Source organism: Corvus cornix, chromosome 2 (assembly GCF_000738735.6).
Source record: "Corvus cornix cornix isolate S_Up_H32 chromosome 2, ASM73873v5, whole genome shotgun sequence".
NCBI classification, from domain to species: Eukaryota; Metazoa; Chordata; class Aves; order Passeriformes; family Corvidae; genus Corvus; species Corvus cornix.
In genome coordinates, this window is record NC_046333.1 from 92,517,274 (window position 1) to 92,544,365 (window position 27,092).

General features: G+C 37.9%; 1 protein-coding gene across 2 annotated transcripts in view; it reads left to right on the plus strand.

Moving 5' to 3' along the window:
- The window catches only part of ERP44 (endoplasmic reticulum protein 44), a 47,965-nt gene that overhangs the window by 1,076 nt on the left and 19,797 nt on the right, over positions 1-27,092 (plus strand). For both annotated transcript variants that reach the window (XM_039550192.1, XM_039550193.1), the window contains exons 2-4: positions 18,191-18,263; positions 20,061-20,100; positions 21,506-21,621. In XM_039550192.1, the coding sequence (XP_039406126.1) occupies positions 18,191-18,263; positions 20,061-20,100; positions 21,506-21,621 (229 nt within the window). The remainder of the gene's footprint in view (positions 1-18,190; positions 18,264-20,060; positions 20,101-21,505; positions 21,622-27,092) is intronic.

A 27,092-nucleotide genomic window follows, 5' to 3' on the forward strand; every position in this document is an offset into this window, starting at 1 on the left:
ACTTTTCCAGAAATTTATTGGGCCAGATTCTGGACCTTTCATAATATAAGTGACTTGCAGAACTAAGGGGGACTTGTGTGAATAAATTTTAATAGGATTTTTCTCTTAAAATACTAATGAGTTTAATCAATCTATTTTAAACATTTTGGAGAATAAAATTGGCCAGAAAATTAAGAAATAATTGGAGGTAATGGTAGATAGAACTCTAGAAGTCTGAAGAGGAGTACACAGTAACATAGCTGCTAATGAATGAATGAATTGGTTAGGAATGTGAGGACACATACATAATGAACAGTACAAGTATTCATTATCCCTTTGTAATGTGCACTTTCTACCTGGATAAGCTCTGGTTAAAGTATTATGAACTTGCTGTCGTTTCGGGCTTAGGAAATACATGTGGTTGGTGGGGTTTGAAAAAACACATTTGAAATGTATATATAGAGATGACAATACCGTGCTAAATATAAGATATATAAATATATGAGAGACTGACGTGAAGAACCTCATACTTTTCAGTCACATCTGTGTATTAAAGCAATATTGCTTGTGTGCTAGATTGGTTTTCACTATTACTTCAAATACAGACTACTGAGCAAAACCAAGGAGTGTGTACTGTATAACGACACCATGAATGTGTCCATTAAATGGACAAGTGCAAATTTGAAAAAGTGGGCACAGGTTAATGACTTTTTCTTTCTTCATGGCACAGTTGATCAATCCAAATTTAATAGGCATCAATTAGAGTTAGGTTTGCCAACAGAAAAAAACCAAACCAGGAAATAGCTATAATCTGCAACTTGTCTGTATTTTGTCTGCTGTTTCTTTGTGTATGGGTCATTTAAACCCATTTCTAATGTGATTTTTTAAAAGACTGTGTACATAAAAGTTTAAGAAAAATACAGACCAGAGTTGTTTTTAAAAAAATACAATTAAGTATAATGTTATCTGTGTGATTATTCAGCATCATTATATCAGCCATGGCCCTGTGTTGTAAGATGCCTAGTTACATGAATCAAGCCAATGAATCATTCCTTTTAGCAGATTATTTAAGAGTTTTGGAAAAGTTGTTCTCAGCAGTCTGGAAGTGTGAGGGGATCCTCTTTCTTTAGAAGGGCTGAAAAATCTTTGTAGAAGTGTGTTGTTTGTTTTCTTGCGATATTCAGAGTCCCTGGTAAAGTGTATCAGCTTGGCTTTAAAGTTCTGGTAACTTTGTTTTTCTTGTTGCCATCTGCCATAAACACTCAAGACCAGCATTGCAACTTGGCCTTCTGGTCCAGGTCCGAAGGATGTGCCACCTGACAGAGTCTTTTGGGGCATGGCATATTTTGTGGCTAAGAGAGCTTGTTAGTGTTACGTCCATGGTTTGTAGGGCAGAATACACAATGATATGTAGCTGCTAAAACAGCTTACTAAGCTTCATGGCTTAGTGTAGCGATGAAGTTAACGGAAATTCTTTACTTTTCCAGGCTTTTGGATAAGCATATTTCTTTTCCAGATGGGGATTTAATATGCTGCAAAAAAGAGGAAAAGGTGCAATGTCAAATCAAAAGAAGTTCTCTTGTCTAAAGTTTGACAGTAGGAGATCACTACAATTGTAGAGAGCTTTGTGTCTCACGCTAGTGTTCTTCGTCCCTGGTGTCACTAGAGTTTGGGTTGACAGGAGGGAGATTGCAGTGCAAAGGAATACCTGCAGTCCCAGCACAACTCTTTGCCCTTCCAGCTTTCCAGCACTGTACTGGGCTGCTGGGACTTGAAAAGAAACTGGAGTGAGGACAGGAGAGGTACAGGCTGGCACAACCCCTGCCTCAAGAGCTGAGTGGAGGGATGAGCAGTGCACAGCACAGGCTGTAGAGGGTCTGGCACAGCTGTTTGCAAGACTGGAATAAGAGATGCATGATAATGTCATGTGGGCCCTTGAGAGAGTAAGATGTTTCTGCCTTGTTGGTATGTTGCTTAATACTGGGTAGGACAGATCTTTAAGATCAATCCAAGACAGTGGAATAAATGCTGATGGGAGAGTGGCTCATCACGTTCTCCCCTAAGGCAAGGTGTGGTTCTTTGGCTTCGCTCTATCCAATCATTCTGTATGTTTGCCTGTACTCACAGTCAGGTATACTTTGCCTGTAAAGGAAATTCTAGAACAAGACTCTCTTGCACATGGTTCTTCTGCATGTGTTTGAGAGGCACTTGTATTGCTCAGTGCTTCCCTGAAGCTCATGCACAGTGTCCCTGAGCAATAGCTGTGACTGGAGGAAACCACCAACAGATAGTGAGCAAAATGAAGAGGGAAGTTCCTAACTGGAAAAAATACTGTCGGGTAATAGTTTTGTTTCTTGTTTTACTGCCACTGCCTTCCATGTCTTGATAATATGACACCAAGTACCCAAATAATGAAAGTAAAATGAAATAAAAATTGTCTTTTAACTTTAGTGTTAAATGTGTAGTAAGTTGCCCAAAGAGAAGTTGAACTCTGTACATTTTATGTCTAGAGCATATTTCTGTGCATTTGCCTCTCTCTGCATTTGTATAAGAAAACCAATTTTGTAATTGAGACTGCTGCTCAAAATACTATGAATACGAGCATGAGTCAGAAATTGTAATTACAGGCAAAATTTAGACTACTGAGCCTTATACAATGAAACGGGTTCCCTCCAAGAGTAGCACAGGACTTCTGAGTTTTCCATTATCTGCCATTATTTCTAAACAGTGAAATAGTAGGTAACTGAGGAACTTTCCCTTTTGGGCGGGGGAAGCAGGAGAGTCTTGAATTCTTTTGAGGACAACTTGCATTCTTTGTGCTATGCCATATGATGGGCAAGTTTCCTGTTTGCAGTGCTCAGAAGGGAAAAGAAACGGAACTGTTTCTTGGAACAGAAGACTCGAACAATGCTGGAAAATGTATAGATGAGTTATTGACAGTAAGATCTCAGAGATTCTGTTGCTGATGGCTGTGATGACACACTCCTTGGTTTTTCTTTTGACATCCTTACTGTTCTTCTCCATAGTCTGCTTTGGTTTTTGCTTGGTTGGTTTTTTTGTGGTTTTTTTGGCACGACAGTTTTCTTTAGCAAGAGACTGGTCCTTATATTGATTTCTCAAGAAAGCAGAATTACCACATTCTATGTGTTTTAACCAAACCTCTTTCATTTGAAAGACTAAAGGATTATATGCTGCTATTCAGAAGAACCGATTTTCCACCTTGCAGGCTTGTACAGCTTCCAGATATGTTGTTTGCTTAAGGGGAGGGAATTGTCTCATGCATAAGGCAAGTGTACAAATATGCTGTAAATTTTATACCAGACCTTCTTCAAAACCTCTTCAGGAGAGTCTAGAGGTACATTCAAAAATAGGTGCTTTAATAATGGAGTGGGTTTGGATGGATGCATTAGCAGTAACTTGTTCATTGTTCCCCCTGCCCCATTTGAGAGTGAGTTCTCTAGTGATCTAGAGGAGGAAACACAGGAACATTTGGGGACATAAGCAGAAGCAATATAGGGTGTAGAGATCAGAGTCTAAGGAATATTTTCTTCCAAAACTCCGAACTGGAGAGAGCTCCTCTGAGAAGTAGAGGAGGAGAGGTGCATTATGGAGAATTAGGAAGGGAAGTGAGATCAAATTTCCTTTTGAGAGTTCTGCCTTTACCCTTCTCTTCTCCTTGACATGTCTTCCTTCATCAGGAGCATCCTAATCATTGGTAGAAACACATGCAATTTTCTTTTCCAAAACTGTTGGTAATGTCAAGTGCTCATATAGTCTAATTTAAAAAAGTTAATAGATAAGATTTTAGAAGTTTGAATAACTTTAATTTTATTTTTAAGTTTACTGTCTCTCAGGTATTTCTTTTTACATTGTTAAGAGTTATTCTGCAAAGTTACTGCTATACTAAACACTAACTCAGAATGTTTTTTTCACTGCTGGTTGAGGATGCTGTGTTTTTCCAAACCAGCTGTAGGACTCTTTCCATGTTAGATCGTGCTTTGGTAAAAGTGCCTTACAAAAAGCAACAAGGCATATTGCAAAAGAATTCTGTAATTTTTCCTATTTTTATATATGCTACTACTGAGAATCTGACTACCCTGGTAATACACCCTTTATAACTAAGAGCCATTCAAACATGTGCAAAGTTCCAGTACTGTATCCTCCAGATAAACACCTGTGACTTGCAGCTTCTTCTAGGAGTGAACCAAACCTGGAAGCTCCTTCACATGCATGCGCATACACCTTTAATGGTAGTGATCCACAAGATCTGCTCTTTATGTGGCTAATAGGACATAAATGCTGTCATCTGCAGTGACACTAAGCAAAATGTGAAGTGCAGTGCTCCTTGCCTTAAACCATGTAATGGTTGGAATGGCGAAAGCAAGGAGGACAGAACATCGTGCATGGTTACCTAAAGGCAGGTGCTCTGTGCATACTTTAAGCAAATAACCAGTAATTGTATATGCAGCACAAGGTTTCTGCTGAACACAGTAAATCTTTCATCTCTTCTTATTATGGTGGATATTCTAGGTTTCTTCCCTCCCTTGTTTCTTGATCTATGTCTGCCTTTGGCAAGAAAGCTTTGATGGAGGGGAGTATTGAGAGTCTCACTGTATTTACAACTTGATAGACTCAAGTTGTAGAGTTCTGGTTTTTTGCTTGCCACTGTAAGTTTGATCATTTAAATTGGTAAGGACTTCTTAAAAGTCATCTGGTATTACTTCCTGCTCAATGCAAGACTAACTTAGATGGGATTGCCCAGGTTTTTTTCCAGTTGTCTTACATAATTCCAAGGATGGAGGTTCTGCAACTTCTCTGGTCACCTGTTTTAGTGTTGAATGAAAACTGTTTTCTTTGAAAAGTCTGTCTGGAGATGTGGATTGTGTACATTGTCTCTTGTCCTGTCACTGCATCTTTGGGAAGAGTCTGGCTCTGCCTTCTCTATAACCTCTGATTAGGTCACTCGTAGCAGCAGTAATAACTTTTCCTTAAGGATGAACAAATGCAGCTGTCACAGCCTCTCCTTGTATAACCTGTTCTCCAGTCACTATTCACCTTCATAGCCATCTGCTGGGCTTCACTTCCATATGTTAATGTCTTGTACAGGCGGTCCCAAAGCTGGGCAGAATCCTTCAGATGTGCTCACACAAGTGCCAGATGAAGGGAAAGAATCACTTCCCGAGGTCTCCTGGTTACGCTTTTGCTAACATGGCCCAGTGTGTGGTTGTCTCTGCTGCAAGGTCATGCTGCTGACTCCTGTTCAACTTGCTCCCCAAGACCTTTTCTGCAAAGCTGTTTTCCATCTGGTTGGCTCCCAGCCTGTATGGGGTTATTCCACCAGAGATGCAGGACTTTGCCTTTGTGGAACTTCGCAAGGTTTCTGTCAGGCCATTTCTCCAGCCATTTGAGTATCTCTGAATAGAAGATATTCCCTCTATCTTGTAAGCCACTTCACCCAGTTCCTGTATCCTCAGGGAGTTGCTGAGGAGGCACTCTGTTCCATCATTACTATAGACAAATCTTACACCCAGTATTGGTCTGGAGAAACTTCCTTAGAGGCCAGTCAGATGTGGTATCTTTGGTTACAGCCCTTTGAGCTCAGCAGTTCAGCTGCTGTGTCACTCACTTTATAGTTCACTTATTCAGTTCATGCATCAACAATTTAGGTCTAAGGATCCTTTGAGGTGCTATGTTAGAAGCTTGCTAAAGTCAAGGCAAACAATGTAGTCAAGGCAAACAATGTCCAGTACTCTTTCCTTGTTTACAGAGCTAAATGTCTTGCCACAAAAACCAGAATGATTTACTGATTCCAAGTATATGCTGGATGGATGTGGCTTCTGGAAAGAAAATTGGTTTCCATAATTCTCTTGGTGACCCAGGAAAAAACATTTGGTCTGGTTTTATGGCTGTGTGTATGTCCCACTTGCTGAAGAGCTTTCTAACTTGGTCTTTTACTCATGTGAGCAATGCTTCTTTTCCCTACAACTCTTCTATAGGCTCAGACCTCATCAGTATAAAATCAGCCAAAGAAGCCAAAGACAACATTGAGCGACTAAGCCTTTTCTATGTACTCTGTCTCTGTGTCCCCTGCTAGTTGAGCAGCAGGCCTACAATTTTCTTACTCTTCCTCTCTTCCTTCTGTTGCCAGCATACCTTAACATCCTCTCTCAACTCCAGCTGAGCTTGGACTGCTGCCTGCTCAAGCAGTGTTTCTCTCTTCCTACCAAGTATTTTTGTTACCTCTGCCTTCTGTCTGCTGCCTTTTTTTCTTTTAAAACCTCATCCAGAAATTCTGTGTTAACCCATGGAAGTCTTCTGCCAATGTTCTGCTCAGTGGAGTGGATTGGTTTTGTACTCTGAAGAGGTTCTCCTTGAAGGTCATTAGGTCATCTTCTGGGCCCTTTTGGATTTTAGAGCCGTGTTTTATGAGTGGACTGAATTAAGACCCAAGTGCCTTCAGGTCTTGTCACTTTATTCAATGGTTCTGTGACGTACATATTTTTAGGTAAAAAATAAATGCCATAGTAGATTATAGACAGGATTTAATGTGAGCCCCAGTCATCTATGTAAAAATTGCATTAGCAGTGACAATGAAGTGAAACACAGGAGGCCCAAAGTTTTGTTTCCTGGAAGATGTGATTTTCCACATTTATGTGTTGGAGTCTCCCAGCTGCTTTACTTTGGGACCAAAATGAAGGATTTGGGGCATATTGTTTGCTACATTGTTTCAGAGCGAGATACTTCTCTGTGGCTTGTATTTCTTTAATGACTGAAATTTTGTATCTTAAATGACGCTCACGAAACAGGAACCTGGGCAGAGCCTAGAGCTCTAGAAGTGGAGAATAGTAAATGACCTGGTTCCTTGGCATGTGTTTTTGCAGCCAGCCTGTCTTCTGTCTTGTCTGGCATCAGTGATTCTTGCCTGTTTCTTGTGTATTTCATTGAGGTGCATCCAAAAAAAATATGAATGTCTGCAAGGGTTTTTTGGGTTTTATTTTCATAGATTTGTGAAAAGGAGAGAAGAAGAGCAGTCTAATCTCTGTTGTAAAATAACTGGCAGTAAAGCTTATGTTTTGTCTCCAACTGGATTTGTGTGGCAATTGGGCATAAACATAGAGAGAACTTGTTCATTAGGAACTCTGCAAGGAAGTATTTTGAAAGGCAAGAAATAGGTGCCTGTTCCAATGGTCTGGAAAAAGAAAACAACAGCTGTGATAGTGTTTTGCTGCTTCCCATAGCTGTCGTGATTATGAAGTGATGATATAATTAACTTTCTCAAAAGCTGCACAAAGGGAAAGCTTTTCAGTGATGTATCTGTATTTGTAATCCCAAGAAAAGCTTTTTGTTCCTTTAGTCAGTCTATCACTTCTGACTCTCATAGTTTACTGAAATCCCCTCTCTTAACTCTTGCTAGAAACACTTAGCTCCTAGATCCTTTGCCAGTCATAAAAATTATGAATTTTCATAAATGTGTGTATGAAAAAACTTTTTTCCTCTTTTTTTTTTTTTTTTCCCTTCTCCCTGTTGAGTCAATTCACTTGGGATTTTGGACAAAATAACTGAAAGACAAATTGGTTGCTTCACAAAGGTAATTAAGACAGTATGTGGTGCAGGGGGTGAACAGTTAGGGGTTCTTTCATACTAATGATCCGTTAATTAGTGAAGGGAGCTCAGCGAGTGTGCAGGCCTCTCAGGAATTACCATTGAATGGCATTTAAATCTGCTTTGGGTAAAAACGTATAATTGAAGTGGGGAAAGGCCTTTTTCTTTTTAGTTTTTTTTTCCTGTCAACATAGGCCAGCAGAATTTGCTAAACCAATGCAAATGTGTACATATAATTGGTGTTATACAGATAATAAATATTTTTAAATAAGCCAATAAATGGCTGTGATACCTTGCTGAGGATTTTAGTAACAGCTGTGGTTGCAGCAGCCTTCCATGTTGAGAGCAGTAAGATTGCTACATGAAGCTGGTCGATTGCAGAGCCAGAGTGTCCGAAACTTGCTCCCAATTCAAGCACTGCACCATGTTAGTGTGTTCATACTATTTTTAGGACCAGTCTGGAATACTTGCTTGGATGTTTTTGTGGGAGTCAGCTTGAAGCTGGCAGGTTTAATATTCCTTGAAGAGAGGTAGACCAATCTCTGTATGATCTTCTTTTGTGCATTTCAGAATATCTGTGGCATGTGTCCTGTCCTCTGCATTATTTATTCTCCTGCTGTCCAGAGTTATCCAGGGTAAATTGACTGCATATGTGCAGGCCCATAGCAGCTGTTTAGGGCAGAAAGAAAATAGCTCTTATACAGTCTGAAATTAGCCTCTCATTCTTCAAGGTATGTGCAGCTCTGGTCCTAAAGGTGAATTTTTCTTTTCAGGTTCAGGTAGCATTGCTTTAATCAGTGCTCTTCCCTAGAAGATAGCCAATGGATTAATTGTAAAAAAGTATCTTTTTTTTTTTACCTCCTCATTTGAATTGGGAGGTTTTAGCAATGCCAACTTGTCAATTAAAGTGCAGCTGTGGAGTAGTATTTCTGTTACACACAGAATCACTGCTTATTTGGAGAGATTTTATCCCTTATCCACTCATATGTCATTTTAAGGTAGCAAATAACAAACGCTAGCCTAAAAATTGAGGTAAAACATTTGTTAGAGACAACCTAACGGATGTCCTGAGAGCTTTAATATACTATGATTGGCAGTTTGCAGGACTGTGAAAGTTTGTGGAGTTTGCATCACAGTTATGCCTGGAATGAAGAAAATAAAATAACTAAAATAATGTAAGTTTAGATTGTGTCCTAAGTGGATTTATTCTAAAGTTCAGAGTTCTTATGTTAAAGGAATGATAAACAGAGGCAACAAAATGCCATTGTATTTTCGAAAGCTTGTAATTTTGAAATTCTGACATGTTACTCATTTTGGTTTCTCAGAAAAAGAGGGAAGAGCAACAACACCGGACTGAATGTCAGTGGTTTTAATGTATGGGCAAACACTTCATACACTATGAATGGCTGCATCACAAAGTACTGTTGCTGTCTTTTGATAGTTGTACAAACAAAACCTTAGCTTCTTGCTGAAGTATTAGGAGATAATTTGATGAAAAGTAGCATCTCAATCATGCTGAAGGAAAAACAAAATCTGTAGCCCAAGAAGTGTCTTAATGATACTGAAGTATTACTGCTAAAAGCTCTGGATCTGAGATTAATAAATTGGGTGCTTACGTGTTGGTTAGTTCCGGTGGAGATTGCAGAGCATAACGTGACTGTGTAATAGTAAAAGTGGAAGATGGTAAGAATTTAACTTGAACTGCTAATTGTCACAGAATCATCCATATGTTTGCTGCTGTGCTCCATTGTTTAGTTCTAATCATCATCATCTTCAGCATCAAATAAGGATGAGTCAGATCAAGGTGGTTGTGATTCTGTGCTTTCAGAAGGATTTTGTTATTCAGAAGTACGAACAGGCAGCTGCAGTAATGTAAATGGTACAGTGGAAACAGTGTTATCAAAGACTGGCTTGTCCACTTGTCTTCCCTTATGTTGACTTCAGAGTGCAATTTAAACCAGTATGTTTTGCATCCCTTTGGATACACTAGGTGAGGAGAAAGACAAACAAAATACTTAAATGAAACATACAGCTGGGTCAATCTGTTGCTTTTGCTACCTTTTTTTCCCCTCTTGACCCAATGCCTCAGCTGCATGGTTTAGAGCAGTGTGGGTCCATTGTGGGTGTTTTTCTCATGGAGGGACAGTTGATGTATGTTTATGGTAGTCCTTAAATTGGCATTTGAGCAGCTGGGTTCACTACTTCATACCCACTCTTAAAACAAGTTCCAGCCTGAAAGGTAAAACTGAACAGGTTTGTCGTTGCTTAAAGTTCCAACCTTTCTTGATAAAGCAAAGATCTGGAGAACTTCGTTTTGGAGCAGAAGAGTAAAAATTTATTCTGCATTGCAACTAGATTGTGTAATTAATAAAAAGTTAAGCAGCCAGAAGTGCTTGCATGTTGAAGTTGATCATTTCACTTTAAGAAAGTTGGTTTTGTCTTACTGAAGAATAAACTCAATATGTAGTTAAATTTGTCAAAATAGAGATTGTGTTTATTTTTAAAGTAGTAGAATGTGTGTAGGCAGCAAGGATGGAAAATTCTATTATCCACTGATACATTCAATCCTTCAGATTATTCCAAGGTAGCAAACATTCATGTGACATAAGAAATATAATTTCTTGTGGAAACACTACATCTACTTTTGGTTTCTTCCTTTAAGATTATGCTTTAAAGGAGGGATTCTGAGTTCCATGACCATTCCTCCCACAGAATGTCATTAAAGTTTTTGTTTCAATATGCATTTTCATCACCAGTCCAAGAATGAACGAAACATAAATATATTTGTATTATTTAAAAAAAATAAAAGCTTATTTCTTGTTCTATGATAGCCCTGTGTAAAAACTGCTAAAGGGCACAGGAAAGCCTGTAGATTATAATGAATAACAGGGTAGTATGTTGCTTTCTGTAGTGAGGAATGGAGTTACAAGTATGCAGTCTCCAAGGTTTAAACTGTCTACAACAAATTTTTTGGTAGTGAAGAAAATAGAGAACAGGGTCTTTTTCCTTGACTTAGTGAAATGGGGCAGCAAACTATTCTGCTCTGCCAGCCTTATCAAAGGCTTGACAAGACCAAGCTGCCCTTTTTTTCATATTGCTGGATCATGCCTTATCAAGTTGAAGACCTTGAGGGTGCTGGCTTTCATACACAGCAACAGCTGCTTAATTTGTGCTAATCATTTTGGAGATTGCATTTGTATTTTATGTGTGTTACTCCTTCTTGAAAGTGTATCTTTGTGTTGTTGCCAAATAATCAGAGCAGTTGGCAATATGGAAAAGAAAGAGTTATCGGAACATGAGGTGTTTTTTCCTAAAAAGCTGGACAAATGTGACCTTTCTTTTTCAGGGGAGTTCTAGTTGCTTGTGTAAGAGAAGCAGCTTGGTAAATAAAATATCTAAAAATTCAGAGTTTTCAGTACTTTCCTGGGGAGCTGAATTAATGGCTTGAAATCTGTGAAACAGGCTTTAAAGTAGATTCCTATTTGTGAAGATGTGGAGTGCTCTGAACATTATTCACAAATTAATACAGATGTTCAGATATCTGTTTACATCTTTTGAAGGTGTATGGACTGTCTCTATATGGATGTATAAGGCAAGGAAACCGGTGGATCGTAACCCTGACTGGAAAGATTACTCTTTTCCCTAGAGGCCAAGAGAAATAACTGAAAGTTACAAAGAATTCAACTAGAAATATATTACAGGTCTTACCTCTGTGACATTTTTTTAGACATGCCTCATGTAATTTTTTTGAGCCCTCACTTAAAAATTTCTATAAAAGACCATAATCCATAGGTTTGTGCCAAAGACTTGAGCTTTAGAATTGTCTTTGGGTGCATGATTCTGCTACTAATAGCTTTATGGAAAAAAATGCAGTGCATGGGACTGCATGTTGTGATAATGATGTTTAATTCTCATCTCTGCAATGGACGTTTCGAATGAACATCTTGTGTCTTCTAATGGTAGTTCACAAGCTGTTCAGATGTTAACTTCTCCGTTTTCTGGAAAGCCTTGGTGCTGTGGTATCAGGCCACTGAGAGATCTCTGTGTCTATGAACCATTCCCAGTCAGACAGGACAATACTTCAACTCCTTTGCTTGTGTGTTAAGTTCAGTTTTAGGAACAATTAGCTGTGAGTTCTTTTTCCTGATCTGGCATGTCAAATCCATATAATTTGCATTTTCAAAGATAGCGTTATAAATTCTGAATTTTTCTGTTTCCAGTATTTTCATTTGAAGATAAGTTTTTCAGTATTAATAAGACTTGCATCTACACCAAATATTCCTTCCACACACTTAAAATGGGAGTAGACAGCAAGATACGTGGAGGACAAAAAACTGCATGACTTCTTTTTAATGTGATGGTCTCTACTTAGCTCTGTGCAGTTACAGCACTGTTTGGCTAAAACAGCGAAAAAGTGAGCTATCAAGGCTGAAGAAGCAAGTTTACTTTTCTAATATATATATATTATCCATATTTCAGTTTAGTTAGATTTTTTTCTGTTCTCCTGGACATTAAAAACTACAATCTTTATTTTAAGTACCTTCTTTTGAGCATTTTAAATTTTCCTGACTAAATTAAAGATATGACTCTTTAGGGAAAAATTATAAGAAAATTATTTTTTGTTATCCATTTAAAAATTGCTCTGAAAACTTTAATATAACCAAGAAGGGATCATTAGTTAGTGTTTTGAACTAATAGGACTTTGTTTCATAGTCATATAATGGAAGCAACTTACATTCTCAATAAAAACCCTGCATATTCATCAGGGATGGCAGCAGTCAGTCTAAGTTATGAGAATGTTTGGGCACAGTCTGGAATGAAGTGGTGAAAACTAAGAGTTGAACTGCTCTCACTGAGAGGGTGAATAATGTTCTTTTTTTATTTTCCCTCAGCATTCTCTATTTACTGTTACCTCTCTCTGCTCTGAACTTTGTGGTTCATTATGGGGCTTCTGGGAAGGCCGCCAGCAAGATGTTCCTGATTGATGGTTCTGAAGCCAAAATTCAGGGGCTCTTACAATATCTTGCCAGCTTTGGCGTTGCTGTCTTCTGGGATTGCTTTCAATTTGTATCATCCTGCAGCAGGCTGTAAACCCGTCTGCTTCCTGCTGTCCAGGAGTTTAATGCAGACCTCAGAGCAGCAGCATGCATAAAAAAAGAGGTACTTGGAGACTGACAGTCAGCAGCAGGGTCCTGGGGGGCTTGGACTTCAGGTAGTAACTTCAACATGTCAGTCTGGATTAGGTGTGGGCTAGAGCTGGTTGCCAAATGTAAAATGATTTTGTGTTAGAGGAGAAAGATGGTTTAGTTGTGTGCCTTTAGGATTTCCCAGCAGGAGGAGAAGGTAAATGAAAAGTTTAGCAAGTGAAAATGAAGGCTGTTCTTGTTGACTGCCTTGTAGCTGTAGTACTAGTGAGAAATCATAATGCTCCATGAATGCATTTTCTGTATTCTACAGATAGTTTGCTTTGGAAATGGGGACCTCTGTTTCGTTATGTGCATTAAAAAATAAAAGCACGAAGAACTAGAATGCAACAGACCTGGATTCTTTTTAACTTTTCTTGCAGTTTTAAGGTTATGCACATTTAAACTGTTAAACTCTTCTGCAAGAAAGTGGCATGTAAAGTATAATAAACTTGAAAAAGAAATACCATTAAACCTATAGGTCTGTCTCTCCTGTCCAGTTAGCAATTAAAGAACTAACAACACTAACTGGTGCTGGTAAAATGTTGATAAAAGGTTGACCTAAATCTCTTGAATAACCAGCAGGCTTTATTAATTGGATGTGTGGAATGGCAATTGAACAGCAATACTGTCAGCTGAAGGTGAGCTGAAACTGGGTATGCTCTTATTTCCTCTTTGGGAAAGCGATATGAAACCTGGCAGAGGTTCAGTGTTGGGTATGAGTTGAATAGGTTCTGTTCAGGCATTTTGTTTTCTGTAAGGGTGCTTGTGTGGCATTGCATGGTGTGATTGGGAGGATGATAGTGGCTTTTGAGCAGTGCTCTGAGGTCTTTCACTGGAAACAATCAGAATAAATCTCAGCCAATTCATAGTTACTCCTCGGAAGAGACTGGTACTGGCTCCCTAAACCATTGGCTAACTTCAAGTGCAGATCAAAACTTGATCAGAAACACTAAGATTTCTGTTCTTATTAAACTTCCCAGTAAAAGCATGACCAGTGTTATCTTCAGAAACTCCCAGGAACCTGAGCCATGATGTTCCTGCTTTATTTGACAGTATTTCTGAGGACCAGAAGAGTAAAAATACATGTCATCTCTTCTTCCCTCCCCCCATATGAACTAAAGTTTATCTTTGTGAACATATTTTTCAGTTCCTGATTTTTTTCCCCCCAGAAATGTATGCTGTAAGTGCATAAAGCTTTCTGCATTTGTTTTAGTCTACATGTGTTTTGTCATTTTTCTGTAGTGTTAAATGATTGTGAGTAGATTATAAGCATCCTAAACTAACTTGAGCCGTTTCATTCAAGTATTTCATACATTCATATTCTACTCTATTTTTAAAAATCTTTTTATTTCATAGCTACTTACTTTTACCTTCAGATTTTCAGTTTGAATGTTTAAAAAGTAGAAATAAAAAATACACTTAATTTTATCCAATGTACATGCAGAAACCTGAGTTGGTTTTAGGTGTGTTTATATAACCAATTTTCCTTTTGAATTATTTTTTCAAAATGCTTTCTTCAATGAGTTTGTAGCTATCTTGTGATGCCAGTTTGAAATTTATTTTTTTTTACTTCAGTTACAAATATGCACAGTCATTCATATGTCCTACTATGGGCCAGTGGAATGTAAAGTTTGCATTTAAAAGTGAAAAATTCTGACTACTTTTCTTAGCCAGTATGTTTTTCAGAACATATATGTTCAATACCTGTTATAAAGTGTGTAACTGATATTCAGAAATTATTTCCTCAAAAATGTCTTGTTTTCTGCTCATAGGTATCAAGCACAGGCCTCAGAAAAGGTCAGAAAATATTCTCAAAACAGTATAGTTAGCAATTTAAATACAAATTGATACTCCTTCATGATAAATATTAACACTAGTAATATCATAAACCCTCTTGCATCTCATGGGAGAGCAAGATTACTGGGTCAAAAGGATGTGTTTTCTTCCTTACAGGCATTATACCTTATTGAAGGCTTCAGCCGGAGTGAGTCTTGCATATTTATTGACATTTCCTCAAGGAATGCTTTTTTCCTTGAGTCAGTCTACTTACTATGAAAAGTTTGGCACCCACAGTTATTTAGTCAGTATAAAATGTTTGGGAATGTGATTATGAATGTATTTGACAAAAAATTTTCATAATTCTAGTGGTAAAAGTATTTCAATTATCTTGGATTTTGTGCAGCTTTTGGGGAAAGGTGTTCTTGGTCTCAGTATTTTTCCACTACTGTGATATAAAGGGACAATAGGGTATATGGTTAATTTGTTTTTCACCTTCAGTACATGAAGATGTTTGGAGTATTTGTTTTGGTGCTAATGTTTTAGCACATGCAGTTTGCACCGCATTTCCACAGTAAGAGTTAAGAAAGCAATCACAAAATTTATTTGTGCTATAAAGAAGTATTAGTTTTAATTCCTTTTTTCTGCATATAGCACAGTCTAGAAGAGGATCTCATTGGTAGTAAGTCCTGTGCTTTCATGGTGCAGTTAAATATTTGCATTGTAAGTTAAGTGTATTTTAAGTGTGTTGTGGCAATCTACAAGTGTGACTACAGTTCCTGATCCATTGAAGTAGATCTGCTAAGTAACAGAGCCTATTTCTCAACTGCAAATGATATGCTTATCTGTGTTATGTTTAATTTATGTGTAACTTATCCTATTAGATAAGATTTGAGTTGCTGCTGGAAAGTTATACTAGAAAAAGCCAAAAGGGTTTAAGAAGTTGGTATCTTACCCATTCAGTTCGTTTAGACAATATGAACTGCTGAGCTCCCGTGAAAATTGTTACACCAAGACTACTACGGAAATTCTTTCTGAGTGTAATGGTGATGCAGAGCTGTGTGCAGCAGCTGAAAAGTTCCTGCTTTCTAGAGGCTTGCATGGATTTTCTCTGTAAACAAGCATTGTCCAAGATTACTAGCAGGATAAGTAACTCTGTGGTCTTCAGGGTGATCAGAGGTTCTTGAGGCCTTGCAGGGCAGCTGAAGCCTTAGAACATTGAATTTGCAGTCACCTGCAGTAGAATCTGAAGATGGCCAACAAAATTAATGTTGAAATACCTTGCCCATTATTGTCTAGAGCAATATTCCGACTGTTATTGTTAATTGTAGCTACTGCTTCAAACCTAACATTTGCAACAAAGCAGCATGTGCGTACAAACAAAACCTGTGCCAGCTCATGCACATGCTGACCTGACCCATTACTCACTACAAACAGAACTTCCACTACCAGAAAGAACCTCCCCACAGCAACACCATGGAAGCTGTCATCCCATGCACCACCCAAGGGGTGATGAGGAGGTGTCTGCACTAATGGTTACCATCAGCTGGTTTCTTCTCTGGGGATAATTTGGCCAGTGTGGATCTGGGTCTGTACAGGTAGCTTCTTGCTGCTCAGTAGTCAGCAATGCCGGTATCTTCAGAGGAACTCCCTGAACACTGGCCTGCGGCAACCTGTGCATCGCATAGCTTGCTTGATCAGATAATTTTTTGGCAGATTGTGTTGTTAGGCTGCCTGTTTAATCTCTGGACCTCACAGCTCAACTATTAGTTTTGTTTCTCTACAGTCGTCTTAAAGTCACAGTTCAGACACTTGTCTCAGGCAGTTGAAGTGCCACAGGAAGACTGTGCAAACTCCACCACAAATCTTAGATTTGCATTTAAGAATGGTATCTTGTTCAATTACCAAGAGAGAAGCACTGGTACATATTTTGGATTCCGACAGCTGGTGTGTTTTCAGCCTGTAGTGTAAGATAGAGTTATATGCTACCCAAGGGCCTCCATATGAGAAATGTGAAAGGCTCAGTATTTTCGCTGAGAAGTGGTTGGTGATCCGCAAACCAGAAGGAATTGAAAATGATTGATTGCTGCAAATCTCACCTGTGTGCCATTTACAGTGATAGTTTGAGAGCTGTTGACAGTGTTTCACTAGAAGTTTCCCACCATTTTTGAAGTTGATCTTAAGGAAAGCAGGGATCCAGTTTGGCTATATTTTTTTTCAATCAAATATTTCATATACACATAGCAAATGTTAGGAAACTAAATGTGTGTGACATTAAATGAGTTTTTTGATAAATTGTAAGCAGTGTCAAAGGCAGGTATATCCTGGAGGCTTGTTCTTTGTAGTCATGGTCCTACTATAGGTTCAGGATAGGTCTCAGGCTCTTCCATAAATGCAGAGAACCTTGTATCACCAGTTCCGGCTACACAGCTGCTCTATGTGGTTTTATTTGGATGGTCTTTATGCTTTAGCTGTGTTTTTCCTTGGTGCCTCCTGAGCCATAAGCAGATTTTCTTTGCACCTCAGGGAGTAAATAAGTCTCTGGGAACATCCATCGATAGAGTGTATGTTGTGTGCTGCTGCATCTCAGTGCAGGGTGTCTCTGTTACTCTCTGGTGTCTGCCCAACTCTTTGACCTGTGCATTCCAGCCGGTTCTCTTCCAAAAACCTTCCTTTTCCTTTCCTGGTATCTCTGTCAGCTGCGGAACCATACATCAATTGAAAACATGAAGGTATCACAATAGAACATCTGGTCCAAGCCCTGACTGTACTTAGAGAAGGATGACTTCTGACTGGCTTGCTCAGGATGGAAACATTCATGTGCCAGACCAGAATATATATTATCCTACTCAAAAATTTGCATGCTTGTCTCTCTCAAAGCAAAAATAAATTGTAATTCACTGATACCTCTCTCACCTGGGATAGAACTCAACCTCCTCTTTCACCACATTTTGAGAAAAAAAGATCTGGGCCATTTGCACTGAACATGAGAGTGCCCACCCATAAAATTGTGTATTGCTGTGGGAGTTGCATGAAGAGTAATACAAATGTTGCTTTGTAATGGAATGATTTGGCTGATGTGGTGTCTTGGTTTTTATAATCTGATATGCCTGTTGCATGCTGGGACTGAAGTGGTGTCAAGTGGAAATACAGAGGGAGATAAGGACTGTAGCTAGTTGAGTTAGATATATTGAAATTGTTTCCTAAAACAGCAATATAAATGCAGGTAATTGAGGCTTTACTTAATGAGAAACTTTTTAGCCAGATTAGTCCTGTAAGTGACAGAAACCTCTGTGCCCACACGCTTCTGGGCTGTGTGAGGTTGCAGAAATGGGGTTTCATTTCTTTCTTCAGAATGAAGTTATGACTATAGGTTAATCTTAAAGGTGCAAAATTTACCTGTAAGATTTCTGCTTACTTAATAGTGAACGGTATTAAAAGAGCCAGTTTTGCTTTAAATGTGAAAACATGTTGTATCTGTAGTTTATTTGTGTATTTGTAGTACTGCTGTCATCTGATATGCATTGACTGAATTACAGTTCTTTTACTGTTTTTCTCCAGCTTTTGAACTGTAACACTTAAAAATCACACAGAAGTTATTACTTTACTCCTGAAACATGCCTTACTGGTTTGCTTTCTCTTTTTAGGTGTCTTGGCTTTTTAATCCAGCAAGAAGTGAAATAACAAGTCTAGATAGTGGAAATATAGACGACATTTTAAGTAAGTACTTCAAATGATTTTTTTTCTTTGTATGTCTGCAGTTACTTAGCTGTATGAATATTGCAGTGATATTAAATGAATATTCATACCCTAGCTTTGAATATATGAATTGCAATTGGCTTAGAAATATTAAATGCCTGTGGTCAGAATTAGCTGTCTGAACTAATGTATTGCAATGAGAATTTGAAGTGTCTTAAAAAAAATAACTGGTATCTTCTTTCCAGAAGGGAATGCTTGATGACATAACCAAAACCAGTCTAGAGGGCATTTTAAAATTCCCTCCAAAAAATAGCAGCAAGTGAAACCCGTGGTGCTGGGCCTTAAGTATCTTGCTTGTTCAGCTCTCGCTTTCCTCAGGTCAAGCATTGTCCTGATTCTAGTGGCTCAAAGAATGGAAATCTGTAAATTAAACACATAAAGATATGTGTTTCTTGTCCGAAACCTTTTCCTCAGAGAAGTATGCAACTTGCCTGTATCTGGTTGTCTTTGCAGGAAGAAGTTATTACATTGTTTCTAATATATCCAGGGGGGAAAAAAAATCTTTACTGAGGTCTGGGCTAGAATCTGCCTTATGTTATGGCATTGCTTTGTGATACGAGATGTGTCTGTAAATACCTTTTATAGAGTGGAAAATATAAGATAATTTTATACAATGTAATTCACAAAAGGGAGTATATGCCAAGTGTAAGTGCTTCTAAAATTCATCCCATTACTTTCAATAAATACTTTATGCGTTGGAGGTAACTCTAAACTTTTCAGTGCTTGTTATTTACTTATTCACCGCTTGCATCCCTTGCTGATAGTGAAAATCTTAACGCCATAATTGTAATCAAACTGTGGTGTTCCCCAGCCTACTCAAGTCGTCGTTACCAGCATGTTGTGTTTTCCAGGCTTTCAGCATCCTAATCTTCACATGTAACTGCTCTGTAACTTTGTCAGTTTTCTGCTTTGTCAGCATTTCTGCTTTATAAAGCTGTGGCTGATGTTCTGTAATTTGAGTATGCATTACATTTTTTTTTCAGTGTCTAGGCCAGAACAGCTACTAAAAATTGATTTAAAGCATGGGTGGTTGTTATATTCTGTAAAGATCAGACTTTATTTTTGGGCAGAAGATTTGTCCTTTTTTTTTTTTTCTAATTTTTTTTTTTGATATGCAAAAAGGAACACTACCTCATCATATGTATCCCTGTAGTATTGAATTTTTTTTAGTGTCCCTCAGCATGTTTCTTTTTTTGGGGACTGAAAATTTCTTTGCTACCTTTTGCCGTAGTATCCAGGTTATATAAGACAAGTAAGGACAAACCAGAGCAGGTTGCACAGACAGGTTGCCTGTTCATCAGTCTTCTACCCCAAATAGTTGGGATTTCAGCTTTTGACTGGTTTTTAACACTTATTCATAATAGAGCTAGTGCTTAAGAGATACTAGAGTTTAATTTCTGGATGTGAGTGCCTTAATTTTGAATCTAGAAATAATTTTTACTGCATGTGTCGCTTAATTACTTCTTGTGTGTCTTGATATCTTAAGTATTTACATTTTTTTGGTCTTATATATCTATAAAGTCAATAGAACACTTGACCGAAGGCATCTTTCATCTCTTTCCCATTTGTTACAGATTATATTTCAGATAAGATTTACCCTAGCAGTTTTCTAGCAATCAGACTAAGCTCTATGCTGAATAATCTAGAAATACTTGCTTTTGTAGTCTTCTTGCGCATATTTTTATAATCTCAGATAAAAGAACTGATAAGTTTGCCTCACAATGTGACATTGGGCTTTTTCTTTTTCTTTCTTCTCAGACAATGCAGATGTTGCTTTAGTTAATTTTTATGCTGATTGGTAAGTTACTCAAGTTGGTTAGTTTTTTTTTTTTTTAATGTTTAAACTTCTGTCTTTTGAAAACTGTCATGTTTGGCTATAGTTTTCTAATTGGAAATACAGTAATCTGTTGCTTTCAAACCAGTTCTTCCCTGGGTTTATGTCCCAATTGCTTCTCCTTCTGTGTATGTTTGCTTGAGTCACATTATAATAGGCTATAGTTTTAAAATATTACAACCTTAATTATGATCATTACTTTTAGGAATACAGTAATAACCCCTCAACATAGCACACTGCCAGTCTGTGATGTAACCTGACTTTTGAGGGAGAACAGATCAGTTTTGCTCATGGAAGTTCTCTGCTTTAAGGGTGGAGAAGAATGAGGGACAAGAAGCCATTGTAACATCTACGTGGTAGCATATACATGCTACACAAGTGTGTAACATACAGCTGGGCTGCCCACAGTCAGGTTTTTTCAGAAGGTGGACTTCAGCTCTCTTGGCATTTTGAGAGCAAGACTTGCTCTTCACTTACATGTTGGCTGTTGCAGACATAACTGCATCCCCAGGCTGTCACTGTTAGGCTTAAGGTGGGTTTCAGTGCAGGCTGGTTTATTGTAAGTCTCCTTGAAATCTCCTTCTCACAACTTCTACAGTGCCATTATGCATCTCCAATTTTAAAATCTGCCATGTTTGGAAGGACAGAATATGAAATAATTTTATTGACATATTAGTAATGGGCTTGTGCACTACTGTTACCCTAAACTCCGTAAAGCCACCAAAGCATCTTTACAATCCTACAGCCTTTTCTGTGGGCAAAAAGAGAGAGTCTGCTTCAAAATCTGACATTACTGGAAGAAGGGACCTGTAGGGTTCTCTTTGTTCTTACTGTTGTAAAAACAGTCTGCTCAAATTCTGCCAAACTTGAGCAACAATATAATACATAATACTTACAACTTGTATTGTTGACCCCTAGAAAATTACCTGTGATATTTCTGGAAGGTGTTGGTGAATATTTCAATCTCAACAATCTAAGGAACTTCTTTTACTACATTTTTAAAATTACTTTCCCAGGTATAATTCAGGTAGAAAAAAAATGAACAACATACTTGCTGAATAGAATATGTTTCCTAAAGGCTTATAATTGATTAGTGGTGTTTCCTAGGGAGATAAAGCACACTGAACTATGTATTCTTTCAGAATCACTTTTTTTTCCACACCTGAATTATTCAAGTTACTTTTGAACTGATTTTTATCCAGTCATTTACTGGGATAATTACAGGTAGATTTAATTTTTCCATTAGCTTTCTTTTCTTTTGCTTTTTCTTTCTTTCTTTTTCCTTCAAAGATTGAAATGTTACAGTAGTCATCAATTAAAATATTTCAAAGTGATGTGTTGAAGTTAGAATCTTGCGTTCTATTTACAGGTGCCGCTTCAGCCAAATGCTGCATCCTATTTTTGAGGAAGCTTCTAACGTAATCAAAGAAGAATATCCAGATAAGAATCAAGTGGTGTTTGCTAGAGTAGACTGTGATCAGCATTGTAAGTAAATCTTGATTTAGGTTCTTTGCTGTCCTGCTACTAAGTTACTAATTGTATTGAAAAATATGCTAAATAGCCGTGTAAAGTGTAGCTGTACCTGGCCTATCATTTAGCCCAGGGTTGCTTTTATTACATCAGCAAACCTCTTCTTCCAAATTTGTCAGGGCAGTTTCCAATGTTTCTTTCTCATTGCATCCATAAACATTTTTTTTTATTATTATTAATTCAGCCTGTCTCACTTAATGAGAAAAAAAGGCTGGGATTATAAATTGAATTGGCTCACTGAGGTGTCAGAGAAGCACTAGCGCAACAAATGATGCAGGTCTTCACAACCAAGAAGAGGAAGGGGTAACCTACCACTGTCAGCATGAAGAATATGTTCTGCTCAGGTCTTCTTCCACCTCAGAGTCGTGGTGGGGGTTATAAGTTTCCTGTCACACAGCCAGACAGGGATCAGAGCTTTGCTTTGCTGTTTGTGCACATGCCAGCAAACAGTTGCCTATTTGGGTTGGGTTTTCCCCATGCCCAGATATACATGAAAATGATATGCGAAATCTTATTTTATGCTGGTACTAATCCCTAAAGTTCCTTTAAAATCGCTTAATAAGTAAAATGCAAGGAACATCTGCTGCACATTGAAAGGCAAATGGATAGCACCAGGATTTTTATTACATTTATAGGATCAGCTGTGTTGTTTTATGCTTCTTGGAGAACAGCATTTCTAGGAATAGTTTCGTTACAGTGGCTTGTGATTCCCAAAGAGTATTAACAGCAGAAATTCAGTTTAATCAATACTGATTGTACTATTTGGGCTTTACAAAACTGTTGATTTGTAAGAATAAGCATTACTGGAAATTGGCTCATCTTTTCATGTCGAGATTAATGACAACAAACCTTTATAAAAAGTTCTCACTAAAGACCATAGTAAAATCAGCCTGTGTTGTTGTGTTCTATTGTTAAGGTTTAAATTAACTGCTGAAATCCTTACTTTTATTGCTGTAGCTTTAGTTGCTTGAAAAACTCAGAGTCTGGGCTGCTGGCTGCCCAGTGTTTAGCTGTGAGATGTTCTTGTCTTAGCAGTTACGTAGTTAAGAAAACATTTTTTTGCCTCCCACCCAGTGTTTGAAACACTTTAAAAGTTTGTTGCTTAATCCTTTCATATGCTCTTTGAATTAAGGTAATTGGAGCTTGTTACATAGAGCTGGGAGGAGGAGATGCTACAGAAGATATTGTCATCCTTCTCCTGGGAGTGTGTGTATTGGGTTAAGTAGTAGGAGGCAGCCAGGAGTTTTGGTCTTTCTTTTTATTTCTGGAATACCATTAGTTCTCTGTATTTACTATTTTTGTCCTTAATTTAAGTAGATGAGCATGACTGCTGCTGCAGAAGATATAAAATGTGAGAATTAAAAATAAAATCCTTTAATGACAGGCAATTTACATTGCCTTTTTGAATTAAAATAACAAAGTGGTATATGTCATTCCTAGTTTCTAGTATTTATTTGCTGGGTTGCAAACAATGGTACGTTTCATGGCACACAGTTATTGGATATGTCCTCAAGTTTTAGGTATTTTAACTTGGATTTTAAAGTGTGCAATAGCAGCTTTTTAGTAAGAGAGCGGATGCTACTGTATTATCAAGGTTGGGCCTGCTATAGTATTTTGCTGAATGCTGGTGTCAAGATTGTTAGTGGTTTGGAAAGTGGTTTGGGTTTGGAGTTTTTACTCAAGCTTTGCATTTTTGTATGCGTTTACATATTTTAGCAACACTAGAGGGTTTATGTCAATATTTTGGTGTTTTGTTATCCCTGCAGATTTCATACCACTAGTAATTCACTATTAGAGTGATGTTCTAGAGATGGTGGATTATTTGCATTACAAATGATCTGGTTCTTTTTTGAGGCCAAGACTCTGTAGGGAATCCAAATAGCTGATTTCTGGCCACTCAGAAACAGCTTTCAGAATGGTCACTCAGGCATAGATGCTTTCTATTTAATGCACTGTTATTGAAGCACAGTGAAGGGCCCAACAGCTCACACCAGCTTCTGAGGGTAAAGAAAATTAAAGAGAATTATTGATGTACTGCTGAATGTTTGATGCCTAATGACAAAACCATCATGCTGCCTGCTCTTATAGCCAATGTAAAGATGTTTTTCCAGAAAGTGATAGTCCCTTATGTGATAAAATACGAAATACACATATTAACGCTATATTAAGCCTCTATGTATGTTATATTTTACATCAGTTTATAATACTGTGGAGATAATTATACCTGAAATGTGTAAGTAAAGTCACCAGGCTGTGTTTAAGCTGGTGTGGAACATACACTAAAGGTAAATCTCAAGCAGGTAACTGAAGCAGGTATGCTTTCCTTTTCCAGGACCACATCCTTTTATAACTTAGAAATGTCTGAGTTCTGCTATATTGTGTCTCTTTAAAATCTTTGATGGTTTTGGTATGTTCAGTTTAGTAATTCACCCATCTTAAATATTAAATGCCTCTCATCTAAGTATAATACTTAGTAAAAGTGATCTTCCATATAAAATTACAGAAGATCTTACTGCATAGCTATTATAAGGAAGGTTTCGTTTAGTGTTTTGTGGTTTTTTGTTTGTTTGGGGGGTTTTGGGTGTGTTTTTTGCTTGCTTGTGTTTCAGGGTTTTTTTAATCATTTGTGTTAAGCAGCAGTGTTGGAAACTCACTTGGCACAATAGATTTCCTATGTTTCTGTTCACTGTGAGTGAATATTGCAATCTAGAACTCAGGTTTCTCTGGAGGAGAGTTTATATTTTGGACGGTTTCTCTGAATTCAACATTAGGAGCTGTGGTACAGAATTCTTGTAAATTGAAGTATTATGGAGGGTTTGATTCTCCTGCACCATGATTTCCTTTGGTTTTTGAGTTAAATAAAAAATAGTAGCTAGTTTGAATAGATCTTTGTGCCTGCAAACATAAATGAGCTTCTCATTGATGGTATGTAAAGAGGTGCTTTGCTGGCCAGGCTGTTTAGGGAACTGTTCTTCCATTCAAAATGTGTCCAGGAATAGTATTTCCCTCAGTGTTGTGAGCTGCTGCTCTCTCTGGGTCTGGCTGTTCCTGCAATGTGTGCTCATGTTGCTAATGTTAGTCTGCAGAGATGAGATTGTGTTGCTACTGTGCCTTTGGTAAGCGAAAAACTCAGTGATAGCAAATTTGGAAATTCGTAAAGGAATTGTAAATGAAACTCTAAACGAGCATGAGGATTTCATTGCATTCTTGTCACTTTGCTTGGAAAAAATCAGTCTGAGAGAGTTATCTTTGGATAAAATAAAAAGTGTAAGTGATTTGGAGAGGTTGTTGATAGCACTCCTCAGGAGAGCCATTTTATTAGTCTGTCAGAAAAGGTTACAGGATGCCTACTGATGAGGCCCTGCTTAGAGCAGGCATGGCTGTTGTGAATGCTCCTTTGCAGCAGAAGGTGGTTTAAATTTGCTGTTACCTGAGTTTGATACAGAATATTGATTGCTTTTCTTCTACTTGTTTTGGTCCATCATACAAGTCACCAGCATCACAATCATTGGCGCAGGATGCCTAGTTTAGATGGTTTCCCAAGTTCCTTTCTAGTTCTGCTTCCCATGAGTATTCCCAGGGCTTATGATTTCTTGCAAGTGTCACAAGAGTAGTAGTTTAACTGGGGAGAATTAATGGCGTATTATGAAAGTAAAAAGTACCTACCAAAGACAGATTTCATTTGTCATCTGTAGTGTGCCCTGGTGGGTAGCCTGAGGGACTGCAAAAGATGTTGATTGATCTCAAGTGAGCAAGCAGAATACTCATTTGGTCATTCCAGCTTCAAATATACAGCTGAAAGAATTTGTTCCTTTTGAGATAGAAGGTATTGCAGAAGGGTAAGGAAGACTTAAGATGATTTGACACACAAAATAAAGATTAGTGTTAGATCCAGAACATTCAAGCTCTCTCTATATGTGCAACTCCTACAACCCATACCTACTAACCACCAACCTAACACCAAAGTTAGGAAATGCAGTAGCTTGGGTTTGTGCTAGCTCTTCCTCAGGCAGCATGAAGACACCACCCCCCTCTCCCATAGGAAAAGGGACACTGAGTATTTTCAGAAGTTATTTTTACAGGGTTTGAGTTTTGAAACTTTGATTTTCTTTCAGATAAGTTTTCAGGCTGTTATAGTCCTCTGTTCAACATGTGAATTCTTCAGGTGGTGCCTTACATTATGAGGTAGGCATGTAGGTTAATTATCAGTATTGTTCAAATCTTAGTGGACATGTTTTTTGAGAGCCATTCCTGTAGACTTTAAAATTTAAATATTTGTTTAGTTGTAGTATGAATAATGGCCCAGAAAGATTAGAACAGTGTACTGAGTTAATAGCAGCCCTTGTAAATATTGCTGGTTCTTCAGTGGGAAGGACCTTCTCAGCTACATTGTGGGTGGTAGCCTTCTTCAGTCTGGTGTGTCTGGGTGCAGTTTCCAACACATTCTTCATTGTACATTTTATTTCAGTTTGGTGACAATGGAACTGAGATTCTTGGTGATGTGATCTGGTATCTAGGTAGCTGAACTTTGGATAGTGTGTTGTGGTGTTAACCTAAAATGGTGGAGTCTGAAGCATTCTGGGAAACAAGTCTCTGGCTGTGTGCTTGCTTGAAGCTGTAGCTTGGGTAATGTGTGTACACACCACAAGAAAAGCCTGACACACCCCAAGAAATGGGCTTTGGCATTCCTTTGAATAGAGGAGCACACGATGCTCTGACGATGGAGAAATGGCTGACAGTACAAGGGATATGATAAAGATACGGATCACAAAGGATAGCTTACAAAGCCTGCTTTCTTAGAGGATCTCGCGCAGAAGGTGACATGGGAGACTTAGAAAACATGAATGTAAATGTGAGGCTTCACATAGAAGTTTCTTTCAAAATGAGAGCTGCTCTCTCTTCCCTGTTGTAAGAATGAGCTATGCTCAGGAGAAGTAATACAGTGCATCTGTGAAGAGAACTGAACGACTGTAAGGTATTCCTGTTGGAGCTGGCTGAATGAATAGTGGAAAAAAGTCTGGCCAGTTTGGAAATGGTTGCATGTCAACAGGTAAATGCAAAATGGGGAGGAGAGAATCATCTGAATCCAACAGTTATTGCTGTGCTCGAAGTTTTTGATTTGTAGAAGAAAAAAAGATGATCAAGTATGTCAGTAGCTTCCTATCACAATTAATGTGAAACCATTCTGGTAGCACAAACATTAGATTTTTCATTTAATGATTAATTTAGCAAAATACAAACACAAGGTTGATTCCTTTTAGGTACCTTCATATCTGAAGAAAATAAAAAGTCATAAAGTTGTAGTTGGGAAACTTTTTTTTAGGTAGGTTGCCCTTGTCTGTTTCAAATACTCTCTTCTTATCAGAAAATGGGCAGCAGAAATGTCTGGAAATATTTTAAAATTTAATTTAGGATTTACTATAACT